We start from the raw sequence: 22,245 nt of genomic DNA, 5'->3' as shown, positions 1-22,245 counted from the left end.
AAATGATTTGTGCCTGAATGTTAGGCAGTGCCTTCATTTTGCAGCACATGGAGTGGACTAAAAAAACAGCCAAGTGAGGCCTCTAAAACCGTAATAAAAACGCAAGTGAGTTGCAGCGATTTGTGAGCATCATGATGTTTGACTGTAGAATTCCTGTTTCTGGGAGCAGGATGTCTACAACTGAATTAGGCAAAGAAGACCCTGCATAACTTAACAGGAAGAGAAAGGCAAGTAGAAAAAGGGTTTGCAATGCTAAGCAGAGGAAGCCAGTGAGATGCTCCAAAGCAGGAGTTATATCTGAAAGTTGTGCCTCCCTTTGCGTCCCTGCATTAGACACTGTTTGGAGGCTGGATTTCCTGTCCTGCTCCCTGGATCTTGACATGCAAGTCAACCCTTTGGATAAGGACATCTGGTTCATTGTTTTCTTTCAAATTGAAACACAAGCATGAGCCTGTAGCTTAGAAGTTACGGTACTTGGATGAAAGAAAGTAATAAATTTTTAGCTTTTTTTTCCTGCTTATTTTTTGTCAGTCGCTAGATATAAACTAGAAACATTTCTAGAAACAGCAGAAGAAGATTGATTTGCCACAACCAGCTGTCACTGGTCTAAAGGATAATATTTCTTTCTGGCGTACTGACTAAACCTCACAGCAATTTAATTTCAGCAGGACCAATGAACAACTCCTCCTCAGCCGCAGAGTGCTTTCCTAACAGTTGATGCATAGTTTCCTCTGTTTTTAGGAAATTTGAGTATGAGAAAGACAGGTAAAACTGATCTCCCACCTTCTGCATGAATCCTCTAACAGGTGGGCTGTGCTATGAGAAAGAAAGGTAAAGCCATTCTTCCTCAGTTTGACACATTTTAAGAAAGAGCAGAAGCCAGTTCATGTCGTGCTCCTGTTTCTGCCTTGGGCACACTTTGAGACTTCCTACCAGATCAAGCTCTGATGACATTTTAGAGGAGGGCCTACTTTCTAGACTCACACAAAGGACTGACGCGGTTTCCTAGCTGCTCTGTTGCTCAGAACAGAGAGCTTGAATACCAGACAGCCCAAATGTAAAGCCACCAGTGTGAGCAGGGTTCAGTTGCAGGCAGGAGGTGAAAAAGTGCTTGAAGATGTCAGTCATAACTTCAGGGCGTTAAGTGTGTGAAACGTATTTTACGTATGTTCTTGGGCATGTTTTCCTTGTTGTTATTTGACAGGCCCCTTCTGGGAATAACCTATTTTTAAGATGTGGATCCTGCCCAGAATTTTAGAATCTTTAATTTTGCATTTTGTGCTCTCTGGGGTGATTTGGGTGGCTCACATTTTAAAAAACATTACACTACGGTTGATAAAAATATGGAGAAGGAAATACTTGTGTAGGACAGTCTGAGAGGTGAACTGAGTTTTTACATTTCATAGAATCGTAGAATTATAAAATAGGTTGGGTTGGGAGGGACCTTAAAGATCATATAGTTCTTCTCCAGAAGAGGAGGGGCTGAACAACCCTAACTCTCTCAGTCTGCTTTAATAGAAGAGGTATTCTTGGCCGGTGATCATATTCAAGGCCCTCCTCTGGACTAGAGATCCATGTCCTCCTTATGCTGAGGGCTCCAGAGCTGGATGCAACACTCCAGGTGGGCTCTCACAACAGCAGAGTAGAGGGGCAAAATCACCTCCCTTGACTTGCTGGCCACAATTCTTTTGATGCAGCCCAGGATATGGTTGGCTTTTGGGGCTGTGAGTGCACATTGCCAGGTCATGTCAACCAAACCCTTCTCCTCAGGGCTGCTCTCAATCCGTTCTCTGCCCATGCTGTATTTGTGCTTGGGACCCACGTTCAGGGCCTTGCCCTTGGCCTTGTTGAACTTCATGAGGTTCACATGAGCCCACCTCTCAAGCCTGTCAAGGTCCCTCTGGATGGCATCCCTTACCTCTGTATTGACTGTGTTGTTGACAAACTTGCTGAGGGTGCACTCAGTCCTACTGTCCATGGTGCTGACAAAGATCTTGAACACTGCCAGTCCCAGCGGACACCACTCATCCCTACTCTCCACTCGGACATTGAGCCATTAACCACAACTCTTTGAATGCAGCTATCCAGCTAATTCTTTACCTGGCAAGAGGCATATCTGTCAAGTCCATGTCTCAGTTTAGAGACAAGGATGTTGTGTGGGACAGTGTCAAATGCTTTCACAATCCAGGTAGAGAACATCAGTTGTCCCTCTCTTATCCACCAGCGCTGTAACCACACTGCAGAAGGCCACCACAATTGTCAGGCACAGTTTGCTCTTAGTGAAGGCATGTTGGCTGGCAGCAATCACCACCTAATTTTATTACAAAAGTTACTTTGTTATTTTATTATCATCTCCTTATTTATTACAATACCACCAGTGTTAGCTGGTTGAAACTCTATATTACATGCAGAGTAGGTATTCAACATATTTGTTATGTCTGAAAATACCATCTTTGCCCCTTCCTGCACTCCACAGCTTTACACACTTACTGGAGAAAGGAATATTTTTCTGAGAATTTATAAGTTTGTTAATTAGCTCACAGTAATATTGATTTTTAAAGTGGGTCCTTTGAGAAATTTAGCATCTAAGCTAAGCAGCATTTATAGCAAGTAATCTGAATAATGGTACAATATAGACCCTCTGGAATTTTCGTTACTCAAATGAAGTGAAATTATCTTCACAATATACATTCAAGACATTAAGATGTAATTTAGGTAAGTATTAGTAATTATATTATTGAATTGTTATGACTAAATAGGTAGACAGAGTTGGGTCCACAGCATTAGCAATTAAGTGGGCCAAGTGTGACATCAGAGGTAATTTTTTCAATTGCCACCTTATCTGTGCAGCTAATTTGCATGTTACAATTGTGTTGGTTGTAATGAATCAGTGCTACATGGAGGAGGGATAAAAATAGCAGAAATTCTTCCTACAAGGATCCTTGTCCCAGCTATCTGTATTGTTTAGTTACCACTACACTTTAATTAACTATTCCTGTTGTGTGAAATGTATGTGACTATATGCTCATTTGGATGTCAATATTTGAAAAGCGTTTGATGGCACTGGTTGCTTCAGGTTCATTTCTGGAAGAGCTGAATGTGAACCAGAAAGATCTTTAAAACTTAAGTTTTCAGGCCTCAGGTCTGCTGGGACTCCTTTTTGAACTGGCCCTGCTTACACCACCACTTTTTATGCAGGTTGCAAATTTGTACACAGAAGTGCTATGATCCCACCCTTATCTATGAGTGAAATGACCTTTTTTTAAGTTAACATTTCAGCAGTAGTTTGTTATTACTTCCTGATTAAATGGCACTAACATGGAAAACTCTCTTCCAGTTTTCTCTAGTTTTGTGGGTTTTTTAATTGCTAAGAAAGTCATAAATGTAAAGACTGACAATAGAGCAAGGTGAGGATTGAGAATGAGTATCAGTAGTTGTACAGCAAATTAATTTTGGAAGAATGTTATCAAATTATTATTTTGCAACCTGCCTGGTCGTTTCTTCCTAACATATTTTATAATCAATCTCTTTCTCCCAAGACAAAATTCTGTGCTTCTGCAGGGGATTTTTCTAACAAAATCTTGTTGGGCTTTTAGATGAAATAATGTCTGCAGTGTCTTCAGGAATCTGATAAATCTTTCTGACCTGAAAGTACAAGTTGGGCATTTAACTCAGTAATCATTCTTACAGATCTTGTTTTCATGTTAACAGTGGAAATACTAGTGAGAGGCAACCTTTTCACTCATAATGAAGCTTGCTAAATTCTGGTCATCTGCCAGTTCTTGTTTAGAAATTAAACATGTGACACATTGCCTGAAATTTTTGCCCTAATAAGAAGCAATGCTCATTACTCAAAGCTACATTTCTCTAGTCCTTTCTTGCAAGTTTCTAAGAAATAAATTCTTTTACCTTGTGGAAAAACTGTGTTGTGTCAAAAAAAAACCTTTTGGCATGTGCTTTGGATTAGGAAAAAGAAAAGTCTTGGTTATTCAGTGTGTTCCTTATTACATTGTGAGATGTCTTTAATTTTTTCTGAGTCAGAGGACAGTTTAGATGTCCACTCTATCAAGGGGATGCAGTTTGGAAGGATATTAGGGTTAGGTGGGTGAAAAACAAAGCAATTCAGATTGAGGAGGCTGGTTTAAGTGAGCAGTTGAGGATGTGCTTTGTAACAGTCCTTATTCCCATTGGTACCAGATACATGCTCCCTTCCTCACCAGTTATGCATTTGGGATGACAAAAAGTAAGAAAGAATAGAGATCTTTGGTGCTGTTGATCTCAGTTTTCTGTCTCTGACTTCAGTCTACAACCATGTGTAATGGAAGAACATTCCTGTCTGCTCCTGCCCTGCTCCTACCTCTCTTATCTGAGTGACAGGAATGATGGTACTCTTGGATACTCCAGCTAAGTGTACAGCCCAGCAGATTTTCTTTTCTGTGCCAGGTCATATTTCCAGCAGCCCTGTAAGCCGAAGTACGAGGCCTGTTGCACAACTCCGCTGAAATTCCCCAGCTGTGCTCCCACAGTGCCAGGTCTCAGTCCATCAGGGTGAGACTCAGTGCAGTACACTTTGGTAGAGACATTGGCAAGGCACTTCAAACACCCACCAGACCTTGTCTTTCATACATATACACCGTGATCTTACCCACTGCTGCGTGCTAGATGCCACCTGGACCAGCTCCTCCGAATCCCTTCTGATCTCATTATGTTGCTGGTGCCGCAGATTACTACATGGATGGCTGGGAGGGGACAAAGGAGAGTGTAAAGTGCTCCCTTCACACTGGGGGTGATGCAAGCACCACTGCTGCCCCATCAACCCTGTACTTACCTCAGAAGTCATCCTTCCCTTACCCACACCAATCCTGTTCTTTGTCAAACCAGTTTCCAGTATATCAGAAGCATAAAATGTTACCAGAAGTTGTTGCTACCTCCAGTAGCACTTCATATCTCCAGCTGACCTTGGTCTCAATAGCAGCTGCACAGCAAATGACTTCAACTCAGTCTGTTGAGTAGCAGCTCTTACACAACTTTAGGTACCAGATTTGCTACTTTTCTTCCTCTGCTGACACCGATGAACACTGAAAGAACTGGTTAAGTTGGTATTGTCAGCCTAAAGGCAAAAGTCCCCCAAATCTTCTATTTCTAATGTAATAGTCTTTTTCCTTCACAGGGGAGAAAGAAAGCTTTAAATGCAAAATCAATTTGTTCTCTTTTTTTCAGTCAGTTGTTTTGTTTCCCACAGCTCATCTCTTCCAGCTTCAGTGGTGTAATTTTCAGATAAGTCTAGTGATATATCCGCCAGCTATTTTAAAGCTTCTGTACCGTTTTACTTAGGTGACAGAACCAGACATTAGAATTTTTCATGATAATTCTCCAGGACAGAAAATATGCAAAGGAAGATTAAAAACATAGGTACAAAAGGAAGAATGGGAAACACACAGTCATGCCTGCCATTCTAATTAATATGTTCTTCAATCACCATATTTTATTATCTTCAGAGACAAATCTTCAGAGTTCTTTTGTTCCTGCAGGAGGTAGAATGCATATGGGTGCTGAGGTCTAATCCAGAATTTTTGGGAAAGACTGTATCTAGGTGGAGAATGCCAGAGGTGGTTTTGTATTGAGCGACCCAAATAAATGCCAGTGACATTTTTATCTCATAATATACCATTATGCATTTTGTTCTGAACTTATTTATAGGAACTATCTCAGAATTTTGCAGAATTTCTGGGTTTTTAAAATTATGTTGTTTTTCATATGCCTCCAGTCTCCCACATGCAGAGTCTTTTTTTTCTTCATTCTTGAGCCCAACTGTTCTGTGAAACTACTGCCTTCTTTCTCAGGGGATTGGCTTCCTGTGTGTGCTTACAGGGGAAAAGCTGATGATCCTGGGAGTCATGCAGAACCACAAGTCTGAGGGGTGGAGGGTTTCAGATACACTCTTTCCTAAATGGAACTTCAGATCAGCATCTTTCTAGTTCATAAGAATATTTTGCATTACTAATACAGGAATTTCAACACTGTAAGCTGAAGTGAATGAGATCTGAATCTGTCCTTGTATAAGCAATTCTGGTGTATTCTTACGGCTTTAATTCCAATGAGTTTTCCTTCCAACTAAGTTTTCCTATAGACTTAAGAAACTACAATATCACAAAGTCTCCTATGTTTTCATTGCAGAAAGCATAATAAGCTCAGTAAAGGTTGTTGTCCCATATTTTCTGTTATAAGAACCTGTTTTGTATGTAAGCATATAAAAGTTAAATCTTTGGGCTAAAATTCTCTAGGTGTTCAGGATAATTTCTTTTCAGTGAATATTTCAGCTAATGTAGCTCAACTATTTTTAAGGATGAAATAATGTGGCAAGACAGTCTTGCATTCATATTCATTTTAATTACATTTACCATGTCATCTCTGTAAAGTTAATTGAGGTTACATTTGGCCCAGCATATAATAGATGGAAGCTAAGAGCAGGGAGAGAATTTTTCCCCTTGTATCTTCTCTGCTGCAGAAGGAAACTTTTCTTCAGAAGGAAAGGTTTTCTTCACTCTCAGTGTAGGAGCCTATGAAAAGAGACTGAAGGAGCACGAGAGGAATAATCAGGTAAAAAAAAAATCTGGGATTAGGATTAAGTGGGACAACGTGAGCAGATACTAGGGAGATAGGACTGTGGGGGAAAGACTGTTTCTTTCTCTTCACAGGTATTTCTGCAAACCAAACAGCAGCTCTCTGCTACTGTGAGTTTATTCCTCTATGCTAAGCAATAGTGGATTATACTAAGTATTTAAGTTTTCCTGGTTTGCTCTTGTGGAAAGATGAAAAGTTGTTTTAGCTCCATGGCAGAAGACAATAAAATCAGTTTTGCAGGAGGGATGAATGTCTGTTACTGTTGACATTTAATGTTGACACAGCAAAAGCTCTAAAATCTGGGCACATTGAAAGACAAGGTTGTTGCCTTAATAAACTGGGAATAAGGAGGCAACATGAATTTCAGGATTTCCTGAGTTTTAAATATTTGCATTTGTAACCTTGACATACTTTTAAAAAATACATTAAGTAATAATAAGGAAAAAACCAGTAGCGAATAATTAATAAAATAATGCTTTCTCTGCTACGCAGCAACTATGTGCAAATATTTTTCCTGTGCCTGTTAGTTTAATTGAGTTTTAAACATTGCAATATTTGAAGCTGTATGCCAAGGTTACTAGCACCAGTAAACAGTGATGAGTACACCATGATTGTGTGTAAACATCATGCAGTAATGAAGGTGAAATCTAAAAATGGTGAAATGAAGTGAAAGCAGTAGCTGCAAACAAAATAGATGCATTTATTAAAATGAATGGAAATGTATAGCCTTTGTTTTGGACTGGATCCTCAGTTGGCTCAGTTTCCTTAAATCCTGTTATGCTAGCTATTTCCAGCAGCTGGAGAATCCAGCCCAGAAAGGATGGCTTTTTTCAAGAGTTTTTCCTGTAAGTTTACAGCCTCCTTTTGGTTGCTTAAAAGGGAAAGGCAGAAAGAGGAAATTTTACTTTTTATGTGTTTACCAGGAAGGTGAAGGGGGTATTACCCCCACCTAATCACTATCACTGTTTGCACAGCCTGTGCTGCATGCACTCCTGCACCGGGTGGTCTACTGAAACCAGCATCACTGCACAGCTTCTCCTTGTAGAGCAGGTCTCTGCCTGCCTTGTTCTGAATGCTGCACACAGATTGTTTCAGGGTATGACTTGCGGATTTGTAGTCTTAAATCATACCGCTTACTGGAAAATATAATTTAGAATAGAACAGCTTTGCAAAGTTTCCATGATTCCCTTAAAAAGACATCGCCTAGATTTTGCAGGGTACTGTGTGGAGTGGCACTTGAGAGTCCTCAGAGGTACACCTGTAAACTAATCAGTCCATCTGAAAAGACTGAAGATTTAGCAGCTGAACAGGGTGAAGTGTTGCCTATTCCAGTGTGATTTTTGAAAGAAATCCATGATGTTTTGGGACAGGAGATTTTATATTCAGAAAGAAGTTATATCCTTTTTAAGCCCTGACTCAGCAAAGCATTTAAGCATGTTCTGTTACATGCTTACTTGCCTTTCATTTTGCTGCTTCTTAAAAGCTGTGCTAAGTCAGAAGTAGCAAGCCAAATGGAAAGGTAGAGGTGAATTTTTCATGAATTTACTCACGTAAAGCCTATTTCACGATCAAATTAAATGAGTACAAATAAGAATTCTTGCTTGTGACCAATTAGTGTCATGAGACTCCAACAGGGCTAAGAGATCAGGACAGGTCATCTGTTTTTTCAGGTTTTGTTTTCAACTGTAAGAGTTAGAAACTTTTAAAAAATAAAATATATTTTTAAAAGCTAAAGTTTTTTTCTGAAATGAAAAGGTAAAAAAAGAACGCAACATTTCCAGTAATCCTGACTTGATCCCTGTCTATGATTCCCCTTTTGAGCCACTATAGCGACTCCTCCAATAGTCACTGCTAGCTCACTTAGATCATTGACCTTCAAATGCTGAACTTACTAGGTGGTGTCAGACTCCTTGAATTTAGGAGTTGTGTTATCTTGTTTGTGTAGCTCCTACTGCTAGCAACTCCTAAGAAGAGATGCTTGAATTGTGGAGGTTTATTTCGTTACCTTTTCTGGGCAATTATTTTGTGTTTTATTTGAACAGATGGTCTTTTTCAGCTATTTGAATGTTTGGAACTATTTGACCTGCCCACGAGCAGGAAGATAAAAGCAGTGACAAGTAAGGTTAGGATTGAACTGGTGCAGTTAAAATTAGGGGGGTGGGGACGGCACAGGGTTTGTTGATACCAGTCCCTTTCTTCATCATTTTACTATCAATGAACTAAATAATTTTATGCTCATCCACTCTCCTCATCTTATTCTGTGTTGGTTTCTTTTCTATCTGGAGAAAAACGAACGTTGTATATAGCTAGGTGAGGTAGGAGTTGAATTGAAAAATGGAGAGTTTCTGAACAATTTTATTGTCATGTCCTTGGTTCCAGTCAAATGAAAGGATGTTCACATCTGGTATTTGGCTTGAGTGAGAGCTACAGTTTCTCCACTGGCAGTGCTGCTAGCAGTGTCCGTGGATTCAAGCTCCTTCCACCATATTTTGTCATCATGAAAATGAATGCAATCATCAGCAATTTATTATTCTTGTCAGATACTGTAAGTTAAGCAAAGTGTTCTCTTTTAAGTGTGACAGAAGGGTCTGTTTCAGACTGTTGAGGGCATCTGTTAAATTTTTCATTTTTATTCCATCTTTTTTTCCCATTTTTAGGGAAGCAACGTGATGGAGGACCAGGATCTCTTGGAAATAGGAATCCTTAACTCTGGGCACAGGCAGAGAATACTCCAAGCAATCCAGCTTCTCCCAAAGGTATAGTTCCTGTTATTATACAAGTGAGGGAACCAACCACTGCAGCTTTCACATTATTTAAAACACTTTGTCGAATGGAGATAGACATAACTGGTTCTGTAGACATGTTTTTTGCATATGCAAATATGGCATAATAAAATGTCAATGCATTGGACTCCCTTTGTATGGATGTAGTTAACAAAGCAAAGGAAAGTAAAACCTGTAATTTGAAGTGATGGCTGTTTAGAATGTATTTGAATTATTTTTGGCCTTTCAGCCTATTTATAGACTGCCATTACATATGTGTAAATAAGGCTGTCCATGAACTCCAGATTGTCTGTCTTAACATAGCAGTTGCCCTCGAAATACTTTGCCCCTTATGTAAGTACTCTTAAAAGCATTGGAGGAAACATTGTTTTCCTAATACCTGCCTTTCATGTGAGATGCAGAGACTTCCTGCAGGTTTTGTATTTAATTTTCTGCTCTGTATATGAACATTGCTTAGCTGCGGACAGAAAAACTTGCAGCCATTTTTCCAACCATTTTTAGCACTAGCCAATTTAGATTTTAAAATCAGTGATAGAATATTCTGCACACCAGAATATATCACTAGAGGCTTCTACTACCATTCCAAATGAGAGATAGCAGACCTAGCATGGAAAATTACTACTTTAATTTGGAAAACTTTATAAGGAGAATGAATGACGAATAGCAGACACCAGTAAGGTTCAGAAGGCTGTCACATGTGATGCTGATACTTTTGGCAAAATACTAGGGCAGGAATAAAACCAAGTGTAAAGTGCACTGAGTGTTCTGGTAGCAGCATGAGTGAAATAATCATGGTAAATAGAAATTAGTCCGCTTGATGTTTCATAATACTGGAGAATGACAAGAGTTATTAAAAGACTTTTCAGTTTAGATCATGAAGCTGACATTGTTGGAAAACGCTTTTTGATGCATGAAGGCTCCTGGATGGATGACTTATAAAAGAGCACAAGGGTTTCTTTTGTATGGGAAAATCAGAAGTTTTGAAGCAATTTCTGTACCTGGAGGTGTTAGCCAGTCCATATATACTACAGTGTGACTCTGTGCACAGAAACATCAAAGATCATTAAAGATAATCATTTGTCACGTACTGTATTAGACAAATGAGATAAATGGTACAAGAAGTAGGGTATTAAAAGTAACATTTGATTAATTGCAAAACATAAAGGTTTGTCTATGAATTTACGAATTTTTCAGCAATGCTATCATTCAAACAAAATTTTTTTAATCTTTAGCCCAGCTCCTAGCTGAGGATCTATTTATTCTGTTTTTCATACTTCTTAGAGAGATCAGCTTTCATGTAGTCTTGTTTGCATTCTTCAAAATTAATGAATCGATTGTTAATATATCATCATGTTAGTGCTATCTGCACTCAGTGACTGGTGTTTATGAAAACATTGCTAATATTGTCTGCTTTTGGAGAGTTTAGTAATGCTGAGACCAGATTCTGTTATAAAATTGCAACTGCAGTCCTTTTAAAATCTGCTTAACGTGAGACAGAATCAAGCTCTAGAGGTACTCTTGAAACCAGTTGAGAACAAGATGGTAATGCAGTTACTCAGAAGAATTCTGAACCAAAGATAATTGAGTAACACAGGATGGCTTGAAGCATGTGCTGAATAATGGTGAGATAGTTTTTAGCATCTTCCCTGTTGAGCTCAAAAAGCAGTCCCTAAGGACCACATTTTAACATGTCTTTGATGTTACATGCAAGGGTGTTACACCAAAGCAAAGGCAGTTGCAAGCTGAAGCTGTGCATCATGTTTCTCCGCATAAATGACTCAGCAATGTAAGAGAACTTACACTGTAGAAGTACATAATTTCCAATATAAATGTGAGTTCTTTTGAAGGCAGAATAGTTATAGAGCCCAAAAATTAGGGTCATGGTAAGTGTTATGTAATGTAATGCACCCTTGCATTCACAACAGCTTGCTAAAGACATAAAACACTTTCACATCTTGCAACAAACCATGAAATATTGTGTGTTGATAAGTTCAGCTCTGTCATCATGCATTCAAAATAGTGCATACCATCTAAATATATTAAGACCTCAAACCATAATTGGAGTCTCGCTAATTTGAATCTCATTAGATAAAAATTCTTTTAGTTTGTTTGTTTTGAACATGTACCTCTTTTCTGTACCTCATTTAATTTAAATCTAGATGACTCCATGTGCTTTTTACTTAATGGCATTGTTGATGATGTTATTTTTAGTTTTACTAATAATCTTTCCTGATTTGAGATACTTTTTAGCTTATATTTTGAGGTGGAAGTTAAGTGCTTTAAAAAATACCTATCAAACAACACTTCCTTAAAGTCCCAGGCAGCACTGAGTAAGTTTAGAGGGTAAAAATCAAGCAACAAATCTATTGTGAAGGCTTTAAAATACCTTTTTTAAAAGCTCCTTTTGTTATTCTGATACATATTCTTCTCTGCAGCCTGGAAATGCAACAGGTATTTAGTAGCTGAAAAGAAAGACTGTCTTTTTTGCTCGTAATTGCTGCCTTCCTAAAGAGTGACGAATTTCTAGATGTCAAACACCAGTGTCCTGATTAGGAACCATTCTCTAGAGCTTGAAGTAGTTTTAAATAGGGAAAAATATCCACATTTTGGCCAAGTATAGATTAATTAATCACTGTAGTCTCCTATGCAGTGTTTAACTGGTATAAATGGTATGTTTACCTGGATTTCTCAAAATGTTTTCCCATGAAAGTCTGTATTTAAGAAGAACATTTCATAAGAGGGAAAACTGATATATTCACCAGTAGGTAGGTAGAGTTGAAACCTTTGAGTTAGAATCCTTCTTTCCAAAATGCCCTTTTTTTGTTGGATTAGAGCTTGTAGCTCTAATTCTCATCTTGTACCAATGTAATTTAAGTTATTCAAGTTTCACATGAATATTAACTAGAGCACTTTATGGCTTATTTTAATAACATAAGGTTAAGACAGTCTAGTAGAAATATCATTTACAAAATTAATTCTTGAAATGGAAGTATTTTATACATGGCATCAGTCTTAAAGCAAATTTAATAGCAGAATTTAATGTTGCATTCAAGATTTTTGTATGGAAAAATGAAATCAATAAATTTTTGGAGAAGGATTTTATATGCTTTATTAAAAGGAAGTTCACATATGTTGAGGAGAAAACATATAAAAAGATACTGAAGTTGCAAATACCTTGAGAAAAAAAATAATACTGAGAAAAGAATTGTGTGCAGTGTATGCTTAATTGACTAAGAAAGTAGTAACAGTCATGGCATAAAATTTTAGTCACACTTAAGTTACATAGAAAACCTAAGGAGCATTGTCCAGCTATTTCAGCATCCCAAACCTATGTGCAAGTGACTTTTCCATGGGTTCCTCAAAAGGTGTTTTTTTAATGACAATTATCCTAGCTTATCTCCAAATTTTTCTAAGAAAAAGGATTGGTTTTGTGTGGGATGCTCAGTGTATGGCTTCTTCTTCCAGCATATAATGGAAACACATGCTCTCATTTGACAGATGGAAGAAAGATGTTAGCTGAGAGCAGCTTTCTTCTGGCTTCAGAGCTATTCTTAAAGCAGCTTGTTCCTTCCTGCACAGAGAGGTCTCAGCACAAAGCAGGATTGGGAATAGCAGTGGTGTGCAGGCAGCCAGCCTCTTTTCTTAGGTGCTTTGCAGTAGACAAGAAGTAGGATTTGAGCAGGCTATGAGCACATCCTGTCTGTGCGTGGTGTTATAAGAGCGATAAAGCTCTGCTTCCAAAAAGTGCTGGACTTACTACTCATATGTGACACTCTTGTGCAGGCACAGTAAGTCTGGCATTTAGGAGAATGACTGTGCATGTGCTCATTAGTTATGCTGTGTATGTAGCAGAGAAAGATCACATCATGTGTTTGCTGTTGCTATATTGCTATTGGCTCAGACACCCCAGAGCTCAGCAAGCTGATTTTAATCCTGGTGTTTAATTACCTCCCATTTAGCACTTCCATTCCTAACACAGTTTCTAAACTAGGAGATGCTGCAAAATGTTTATGACCCTTTCTGACTGTGACTCCTTGTTTCTGGTCTGCTGGACGTGAAGATGAAAAACAGGATTCAAAGGAAGTGCTTTCTACTTTGCTGTTTTCCCTGCTTCTAATGCCTCCAGGAATTAGTTTCCTGGTTTGAAGGGAGGCCACTCACATGCTCACTGAACCACTTGCAAGACCTTTAACTGTAAGGACAGAAAAAAAGCATTAGTATCCATCATAACACATGAATTTTTCAAGTCTGAAATACAAATGAGTAGTCTACGTTATTTAATGCAGCACAATAGGAACAATTCAGTAAAAGCAGTTAGATACATGCAAGCTTTAGTTCAAGGTGTTTACTTCAGACTAGCTTCAGACTGGTCCCACAGACTAAATATCCTCTCCAGGCATGTGCTTCAAAACTGCCTGATGAAAGCAGCATCACAAGCATTTTTCTTCCTATCTGAGCCTACCAGAGGGCCACTCTAGACATGATGCAGTGACATTTATCTGTATTGTGAAGATAATGGTAGCATGCTGCTGGTCCTGCCACCATTGCCATACAATATGTCTTACTTACCTTCCTGCTTCTTTCATACTTTCTTATTTGTGATTGACTCCACAATGTCTACTGGCTGCTCTGAGAATAGTCAGCAGGCAAAGAAATATGCTATATGAGAGGAAATTCCCTTTTTTCGTAACCAGACTAGGATGACAACCTGAAGGAGCTGACATAAACTTTTTCATGAGATCAAAGGTCGTAGTCCACAAACTTAGTCACAAACTTCAGATTTTGATCTTCTTAAGATTATATTTTATGCAATGGATATGTCCCAAACTGTTCCATACATTATCACTGAATGACAACTCTTATTTCCTTGTCTCATATATTGTGTCTGATGAAGAACTAGGAGGTTTCTTCATTCTCCTGGATGTGGAACGGTTCAAGTTTCTCCAGAAAAAAAGAAAAAAAACAAATACAAAACCCCCCATGTGTGCATCTATTTCCCTTTAAATTTGGAAGACAGTTTCCAACTGAAAAAAAAACATAGAAAGGAAGCCTATTGAAATTCTGACAATCTTAGGTAGGAAACACTGAACTCAGGGGTATTCTGGACCTACCATTGAGGCAAGATCCTCAATCAGGCAGTGCTGTGAAGTGAATGTGCCTGTACTGTCTTTTTCTAGCAACCTCCACAAGAAGACAGAAGGCTTTTGATCAGTGGAAAGAAAAGTCAAACATTAATAGAACACAAGCTTGAATAGTTAACTTTTGAAATATATGACAGGGTAGACAGAATAGAAAACCAAAGGGTTTATATACAGTTCTTCCTCACCCGCTGTGTCTCTGCAGGCAGACCCTGTTTCCACTCAGTGCCTTTCTCAACAGCAGCATATGCAAAGTCTTCTCAGGTCCTTTGTGATTTGTCCCCATCCACTGTGAAAGCTGCCCCTCTTCCCCTGACTGCAGGCTCAATTTCTGCCCAGGCACTGCAGGCAGCAACTCCATGTCATGCCCCTGTGCCAGCCAGGCTCCCTGGGCTTCAGAAGTGTCATACTTTTGAGCCTTTTCTTTCAACAGTCCAGAGGAGGAATGATCTTCTTTTCCAACAACATGACTCCAACTGACCACATTTGTAAAGTACATAATATATAACAGAGAACTCACAAAGATAGGAAACAAAAAAGAACTGACATGTCCCCCATTACAATCACCTAAAATTTCTTAGCTACATAGTTGATAGTTTCATATAAGTTCCCAAAAGTGCTGCTTAAAGCTCTTGAATGGGACAGCAGTGTAAAAGAAAGAATTATATGCTTGCTAAAAAGATCTTTCTTCCAAACGAACACAAGTGTAAATTCACTGTAATCACAGCCATCATTTAAAAAGCTGTGAAAGTCAAGTAATCTAATCCTTCTTTTACAGAACATAAAAAGCTTGATTTTGATACACACACTGTTAAGCTCCACCAGATAGTGATATTACCTTTGGAGAACATAGTATTAATTCCCCATCTGTCTGAGAAGATCAGAGAAAACTGTTAATAGTCCATGCTACTGAATTTACCTTGATGTTTCTGGCACATATGTGTTTACTTTGAAGCTCTATTTGTGTTTGTTTGACCACCTTTCAGAGAGAAAAGACTCAAGTACCTTTTATCCTAATGTAGAATGTTGTATAGATAAAGCAGTGATATACTTTTTAAAAAGTCTGTTGTACAGATGGTCTCTTGTGAGGGATTTCTCAACCCATTAGAATACTACTTGATATTGCTATTTTATTATGAGGAACAGCTCTTTCTGGCTTCTGCTTTCTACTAATTTCAAAGGAAGTGATACTGGTGATATATCAATAGGACCTAGGAGAGAAATCTCATATGGTTTGTATCTTCTTCCATACTTCTTTTCAAACATTAATTTTTCTCTAAATCCTATGGGCTTCAATTCCTAGCCTTTTCCACAGTCAGCACATGAAGATCTTCTGCAATGAAAGAGCTAACATTAGTATTGTTCTCTAAACAACTGAATGAACTAGCAGTAGTGTCTGTGGAAGAACAATAGTGCCCCTATTTATGAGCAGTTAATATTTGAAGCATTGTCATGACTCGCAGCTCAGAGATTTTGCACCAATCTGAGTCAAACAGTGCGCACCTTGCTTGGATGTTTGACACCGCTGGTGCCTGTGTTGTAGCTGGTGCAAAATGATTGAAGTATTATGCATGGAAATACACTCAGTAGGTGGGAGGGAAACTTTCTTTCAAGAAATATCAATCAGCAAGGAAGCCTACAGGGTGTAAATGATCTGTGAGAGGAGTCCAAGATAACAGTGCAGTACAGAAGAAAAGATACAGTCTAAGAGCCATGACCTGTTAATGAAGACTGGGGTAAGATGCAACTAAACTGGATCTCTGACTAAGTAAAGGGGCAGCACTTTTGGACAGATATTTCAAAGTGTTTTTATTTAAAAACTCAATAACATTTTATATGAAAAGCAGATACTATTAATGATACTGTCACATCTAGATAACCAATATGTTTGTCAGTAAGTATTTGAAAGGAAAACAGTCAGGTAACTGTGAATGACAGTTAATAAAGTTGATATTATTAAAAGACAGAAAGAGACTTTCCATACAAGAGGACAGATACTGAAATGTTATTAATTTTCATTTTAGACACATTTTAGAAAGGCTGTTTTAGATGAGAGAGTGGTTCTCAGTTCATGACAAAACAAAATACTGCTTTTGTGCTGAAACTAATCATAAATATTCCAGTTCTGAGATTAATTTTCTGTGATAGTAGCAACTGTCCTTCCAGGGCAGGTGGGCTGAGAGCTTGGGAGGCAGTGGGCAGGGAGTACTGGGACAAGGTGAGTAGGGCAGGGGCAGTGGCAGTGACTGTGAGCAGCCACATCCCAGGGCAAATCCACAGGACATTCACAGGGATGAGGACAGGACAAGGTCGCTCCAGGGGGTCAGTGGTTGAGGATGAGTAAGGGTGCATGGCTGGGCACAGACATACCTAAAGCACAGCTCAGGCAAGTGTCAGGACATGGACCTGAGCTCACATGCAGCTCCTGCAAAAGGTGGGATGGCCCTGGCCAGACATCTCACTGCTCTTCCTCACATGAGTCTGATCCAAGGCTAAGCAGCTGCACTCCCCACAACGTGGCCTTGAATAAAAGCAGCCAAAACTCTGGGACAGGAAGAGGGAAAATGCTTGCAGAATCAACTGCTGCCCAACAACAGGCTAGTGTATTTTCATGTAGACTATTGAGTGACCCAATAACAATTTTGTCTATTGACACCAAATCCAAAGACTGACATTGTCACATCCATTTCAGTTGTTCTCAGCCTCTTGTTTATTGCACTGTTCACCTGTGTTTACTTTCCTGCAGCCCTTTGCAACTCTGGTGTAGTAGAGGAATATCCATCTTAACAACCCTTTTGATGGAGATCTCCAGTGGGAATTGAGAATTTAGAAACTTGCCATATTGTGTTTATTTTCATAGAGGATGATGGGTTACCAAAAGTACAGACCAGACTGCATGGGTTTTGGCCCAAATCAGTGGGCCAAAAAAAAAAAATTTAAAAATCAGAATCTATTAAATGTAAAAATTAAATAGTAATAAACAAAAGAAATAATTTGCATACTGTGCCCCATCTGGATACTTTGAAAATTGTTTTCATGGTGCTTCAGTTTTTGTTGTTAGAGAAAGGAGACAAAAATACCTTATATTTTCCAAAACTCCTGTGTTCTCTGTGGGCTCTGTATGTCTTCTTGTCTTCTCTATCCTAGATTTTTCTTCTTCCAGTTATCAGGTTCTTGCTTTTCATGTGTCTGCTATTTAAGCATACCTTGTTTAAAATCAGATCCTGAAATAAGTTTCCTAGGAGCCAGAGATCCCAGAATCCTCCAGTGTTTTTGCAGTTTGCTGGACAGACTACTGTCAATCTAATATTTAATGTAAGTCTGAATGACAATGAAAGAAGATATTGCCATACTTTTGTCATAGAATAATTTCATCCTAAATTAGGATGAAAGTAAATTCCAAAATTTCAAGTTCAACAACAAAACTGAGCTCTTTCTTTCCAGTATGATTCCTTTGTTACAGCAGTGACCTGAAAGGCTATGATTTCCACTGCTAAATTTGTGATTCCTCTTGTCTTTCTTTCATGATTTAAGATAACGATTTCATTACATCATTTAAATATTGCCATTAATATTTTATACCCAATATCTGCAGCAAAAGACTATGAGTAAACTCTGGCAGTCATGTTGCAGTGTGCCTGCATCACTCCTCTCTGACACTGCAGGAGGCCAAGATCAAGACCATGACATGCTGGCTTTCTGCATTTGAGCAGACGGATCGACGAACACTGCTGCGGCTTTCAAATGCAGACTTTAATTTTCTTTCCTCTGCTCTGAATTTAAATTGTCTTTCAAATAAATGTGAGAAATAAATTGGTTCAGGCAAGATATTAAGCTCAGAATTCTCTCCTTTTTAAATTACTTTGTCACTCACTTCAAACTTAAGCTCAAAGTGTTATGTTTCTGTCACACTTCCATTGTTTCTCAGAAAGTAGGAATGTATATTAGCAAGTAAAAATGGGAGACTGGCTTTTACTATTTGCAGTCACCCTTGCACAGTCAGGAACCTATGCAAAACCCATGTTTCTAACCCTCTAAAGCTTCTTAACAATTTACCAGTTCAGTGTATTATCAAGTTAGCAATAGTTACACTTCCATAGAAAGACAATGTATAATACTGTTGAAAATTAAGGCTATTTCATAATTTTTTCTACTTCATTCTACTTCTATTTCTGCCACTATTTTAGGTATCTTTAAAATTCATAAAAACAGTATGGCATAACAAAGTGCACAGTAATCGGCTTTATACAGATATATCTTTAATGGCTAGATTGAAAGTCTTCACTTGTGTCACTGAGAGGCAATTGTGAAAGAGAAATTGCAGCTTTTCCTTCCTGGCAGCTTAAAAATTTCAGAAAAATTAGATGCTAGTGGTATTTTTTAGCTTTTTATGAAAATAAGATTTATGAGATTAGGTGGCTGTGTTTCTATATACATGCAAGTGGTGCACTTCTGTGTATATTATTCTGTCAATTCCATTCTGATAATATCTGATTCAATTGTCCAATCTCAGGCAACTTAACAGACAGTGAGCAATCTAAAACATGGTAAATTCCCAGGAGTTCCATGAAAAATGTGAGCAGGTAGAGGAAAGAGACTTTTTTTAAACCTTCCCTGGGGATGGAAAAATATAGTGCAGGTTCAGCCATTATAAAATAACATACAGCCTGGTAGAAAAGATAAATTTGGAATAATATAATCAAGACCATATGTTTCATTTGCAGTATGATACCAAAAGAACCATTTCTTAGTCTAATTTCTTCTCCTTCTAAGAAATCTGAGGTGAAAATCTGACATTTTTGAGCAGTAAGGATATTAGTGTCTTGTTTACCCTTTTGTCTTCCCCCACTTATGAATTCTCTGATGTCCAGAAAGAATTGAACTCTGGCTACAGTCTTGGTATAGTCTGGTGTAAAAGGCAAGCAGCCCTAAGGAAAAGATGCGTTGAAAACTAAGGTTTATTACTGCTTCTGCTTACAAAATCGTTTCATGTTGTACTAACCATTAAAAGAATATTGATCAGAGAATAAGACAACTGACCCAAAGCAAATAATATGTGCAGCTCCTGTTCTGAAAAGTGTTTAATGAGTATCACTGGTAATTTTTGCTCATTCTTGTTTTTCAGATGAAGCAGATTGGTCACGATGGCTACAATCCCTCCTCTGTAGCTGAATGGCTGGATTCCATTGAACTGGGTGACTATACCAAATCCTTTCTAATTAATGGCTATACATCGATGGACCTTGTGAAAAAAATATGGGAGATTGAATTAATTAATGTAAGTTGATGAATTTATAGCAGTAGTTTCTCCCAAATACATTATATAGTTCTTGTCCTTATACATCAAGGAGAATGCAGAAAAGCAATTTGCTCTACAAATACAGTCATCAAGGGCTGTTAATCACTACACCTTTCATGCCTCTGGCTGGGTTGACTGTATCCTTTGCTTCCATTTACTTTGCCATTGTCTTTAGCATGTTATTCAATCAGCATTATTGTGTTTGCCTTCAGGAGGCTGAATGACATTTAAAAATGTTTTTGGGGAGTTTATAGCTACAAAGCACACATCTTTGCTTTTAAAGTGCCTAGGAACAGTACTTCCTGTAGAGATACTTATAATTTACTTTTTCTACATGCTCCAGCTGAACTAGACATAAAATAAGGAAACCTTATAGTTAGTAAGTTGTGCTAAAAGAACACAATATTAAATTTAATTATAATTTCTGCTTGAAATCTCATTTAAATGACTCCGTTTAATTAGATGTCCACATATGGACAACCATAAACTTTAATGTGGACTGCGCTGTGGGGTAGTTTGGAATGAGACGAAGTTTGTACTGTTAAAGGGAAGTTTGTAATGTTACAGTGAAGACACTGACAGTACAGCTCTGCCAGTGGAATTTTTGTGTGAGTTATAGGTCTGGAACAGAGTTGTTTTCTTTTATAAAAGATGAATGATTGTAGCTTTGCTGTGACTTCTGAAATCAACTGTACTGTCAGTTTATATGAACTTTAGGGCAACCTCTATATGGAGAGAAGCCTGATATCTTGTTATTGATTCTTCACAGACAAAAGGCTCTGTGCTTCCTTCCAGCGTAGGTGATACTACATTTCTGCCTCTGATTAGTGCCTGAGTCCCAGAACAGTCAAAGGGCTACCAGTAACCATAGTCAATCAAGCATAAGATAAAGCAGCTGGTGTAGTTGCTAAGAAAGACTTCCCACTGTGTCCCAGGCTGGAGAAATGAAGAACATAACTATGGTGCAAAGCCATGTTTCAACACAGCATCTGCTGCATGAGGCACAGACAGGTGTAGTCTGAGACCAGTATCTAAAGAAAAGAAAGAAAAATATAAAAGGAGTTATTTCATATTAATTGACAGACAAAACCATTGCATGTCAGAATTTCTTTTGTTGCTGTCACAGTTGATGTTAACTAGCACAAAAATGTAGTGTAAGGCCAAACTCTGCCTCATGTGTTATGTCCCTCTTGCATTCAGTGTTATCTTGTAGGTGCATAATTGAAGTCAGGATATGACTGATGCATTACAGGTGTCTTCAGCTAAGCTAGTTATAACTGGGATTCTTTTTTCTCTAAGTGGCTGGAATTTTACTAAGAACAGGGGACCCTTTGCCTCAGGAGCTAATATAGGTCATCACCCAGCACTGAGTTGAAAAAAACAGTAGAGGACTCTGCTCTTATTGTTTTCTGTAATTTTGCATCCCATTTTGCCATAATCAATTTGGAAACAAATTACCCTTTAGCTCCCCCAAGTGGATCATTAAAACGTCATTAAAGGTTTGTGGTTTGATTCCAAACTTGCTTAAACTGATTAAAAGAGGAATACCTGCACTGAAGTTAAAAGGAGTACACTTCTGTAAAACTAGTATAGACCACTATGTCCCTCTAATTTTAAAGCTTAACATTATATTCCATTTAAAGGTCTGTACTTCTTGGGAAAACATGCCCTTTTGCCATGAGTTGCAAGAAGCAGCTGTTTAATAGTTATATAAGTACTTCTATAGATATAGGAATCTATAGAGATAAGTATTTTTCCCACCTGAAATGTTTGAATTATGTTGTTCAAGAGAAGAGTTAATAAAACAGTTTTGCATTATAAGAATTTCTATTTTAGTCTAGCCGCATTTGATTCCCCCCAAACAGTAGGAGCTCAATGTAATGATATTATGTTCACTGAGAAAATCTGTAGCTTAGAAAGGTATTTACTATTACTATTTTCTTTCAATTGATGAAAATCTTTCAGAAACGGACAAGAAATTGGTTTGAATCATTGTGCAGTCTGTCAGAACGGGATACTTAGCTTCGACCAGCAGGCCTGCTGTCTGAAATTGATTTCAAAGGTCTCACTTCTTCAGGTGATGGTAAAGAAAAGCTTATTGCAGAAAGTTTTTTCATAAAAGAATGCATAAAGGTCAAAGCCGCTAAGTTAGGAACAGGATTCTTCACTTGAGTAGGTCAAAATCCAGGCACTTGAAAAGTAAGAGAAAAAACAGACTCAGAATCCTGAAAAGAATTCAGAGTACCCTTGGTTTGGTGTCTCTTGGTGCTTAAGTTGTAGATGGAACAAGAAGTTTAAATTAAAGTTATGCCTAATATGCAATAAAAATATATCAAGGGCTACACAAATGATAACTTCTTCATTTCAGCTTTTTAAACACCCACTGAATTTGACATAAAAG

General features: G+C 38.1%; 1 protein-coding gene across 20 annotated transcripts in view; it reads left to right on the top strand.

The window, feature by feature from the left end:
* Positions 1-22,245, top strand: part of ANKS1B (ankyrin repeat and sterile alpha motif domain containing 1B) — a 414,782-nt gene that overhangs the window by 237,371 nt on the left and 155,166 nt on the right. For all 20 annotated transcript variants that reach the window (XM_069000638.1, XM_069000646.1, XM_069000631.1 and 17 more), the window contains 2 exons: positions 9,282-9,380; positions 19,671-19,823. In XM_069000638.1, the coding sequence (XP_068856739.1) occupies positions 9,282-9,380; positions 19,671-19,823 (252 nt within the window). The remainder of the gene's footprint in view (positions 1-9,281; positions 9,381-19,670; positions 19,824-22,245) is intronic.

This window comes from Aphelocoma coerulescens, chromosome 1A (genome assembly GCF_041296385.1).
Source record: "Aphelocoma coerulescens isolate FSJ_1873_10779 chromosome 1A, UR_Acoe_1.0, whole genome shotgun sequence".
Taxonomy (NCBI): domain Eukaryota; kingdom Metazoa; phylum Chordata; class Aves; order Passeriformes; family Corvidae; genus Aphelocoma; species Aphelocoma coerulescens.
The sequence above is the reverse complement of the archived record's forward strand: the minus strand, read 5'-3'. Positions and strand labels throughout refer to the sequence as shown.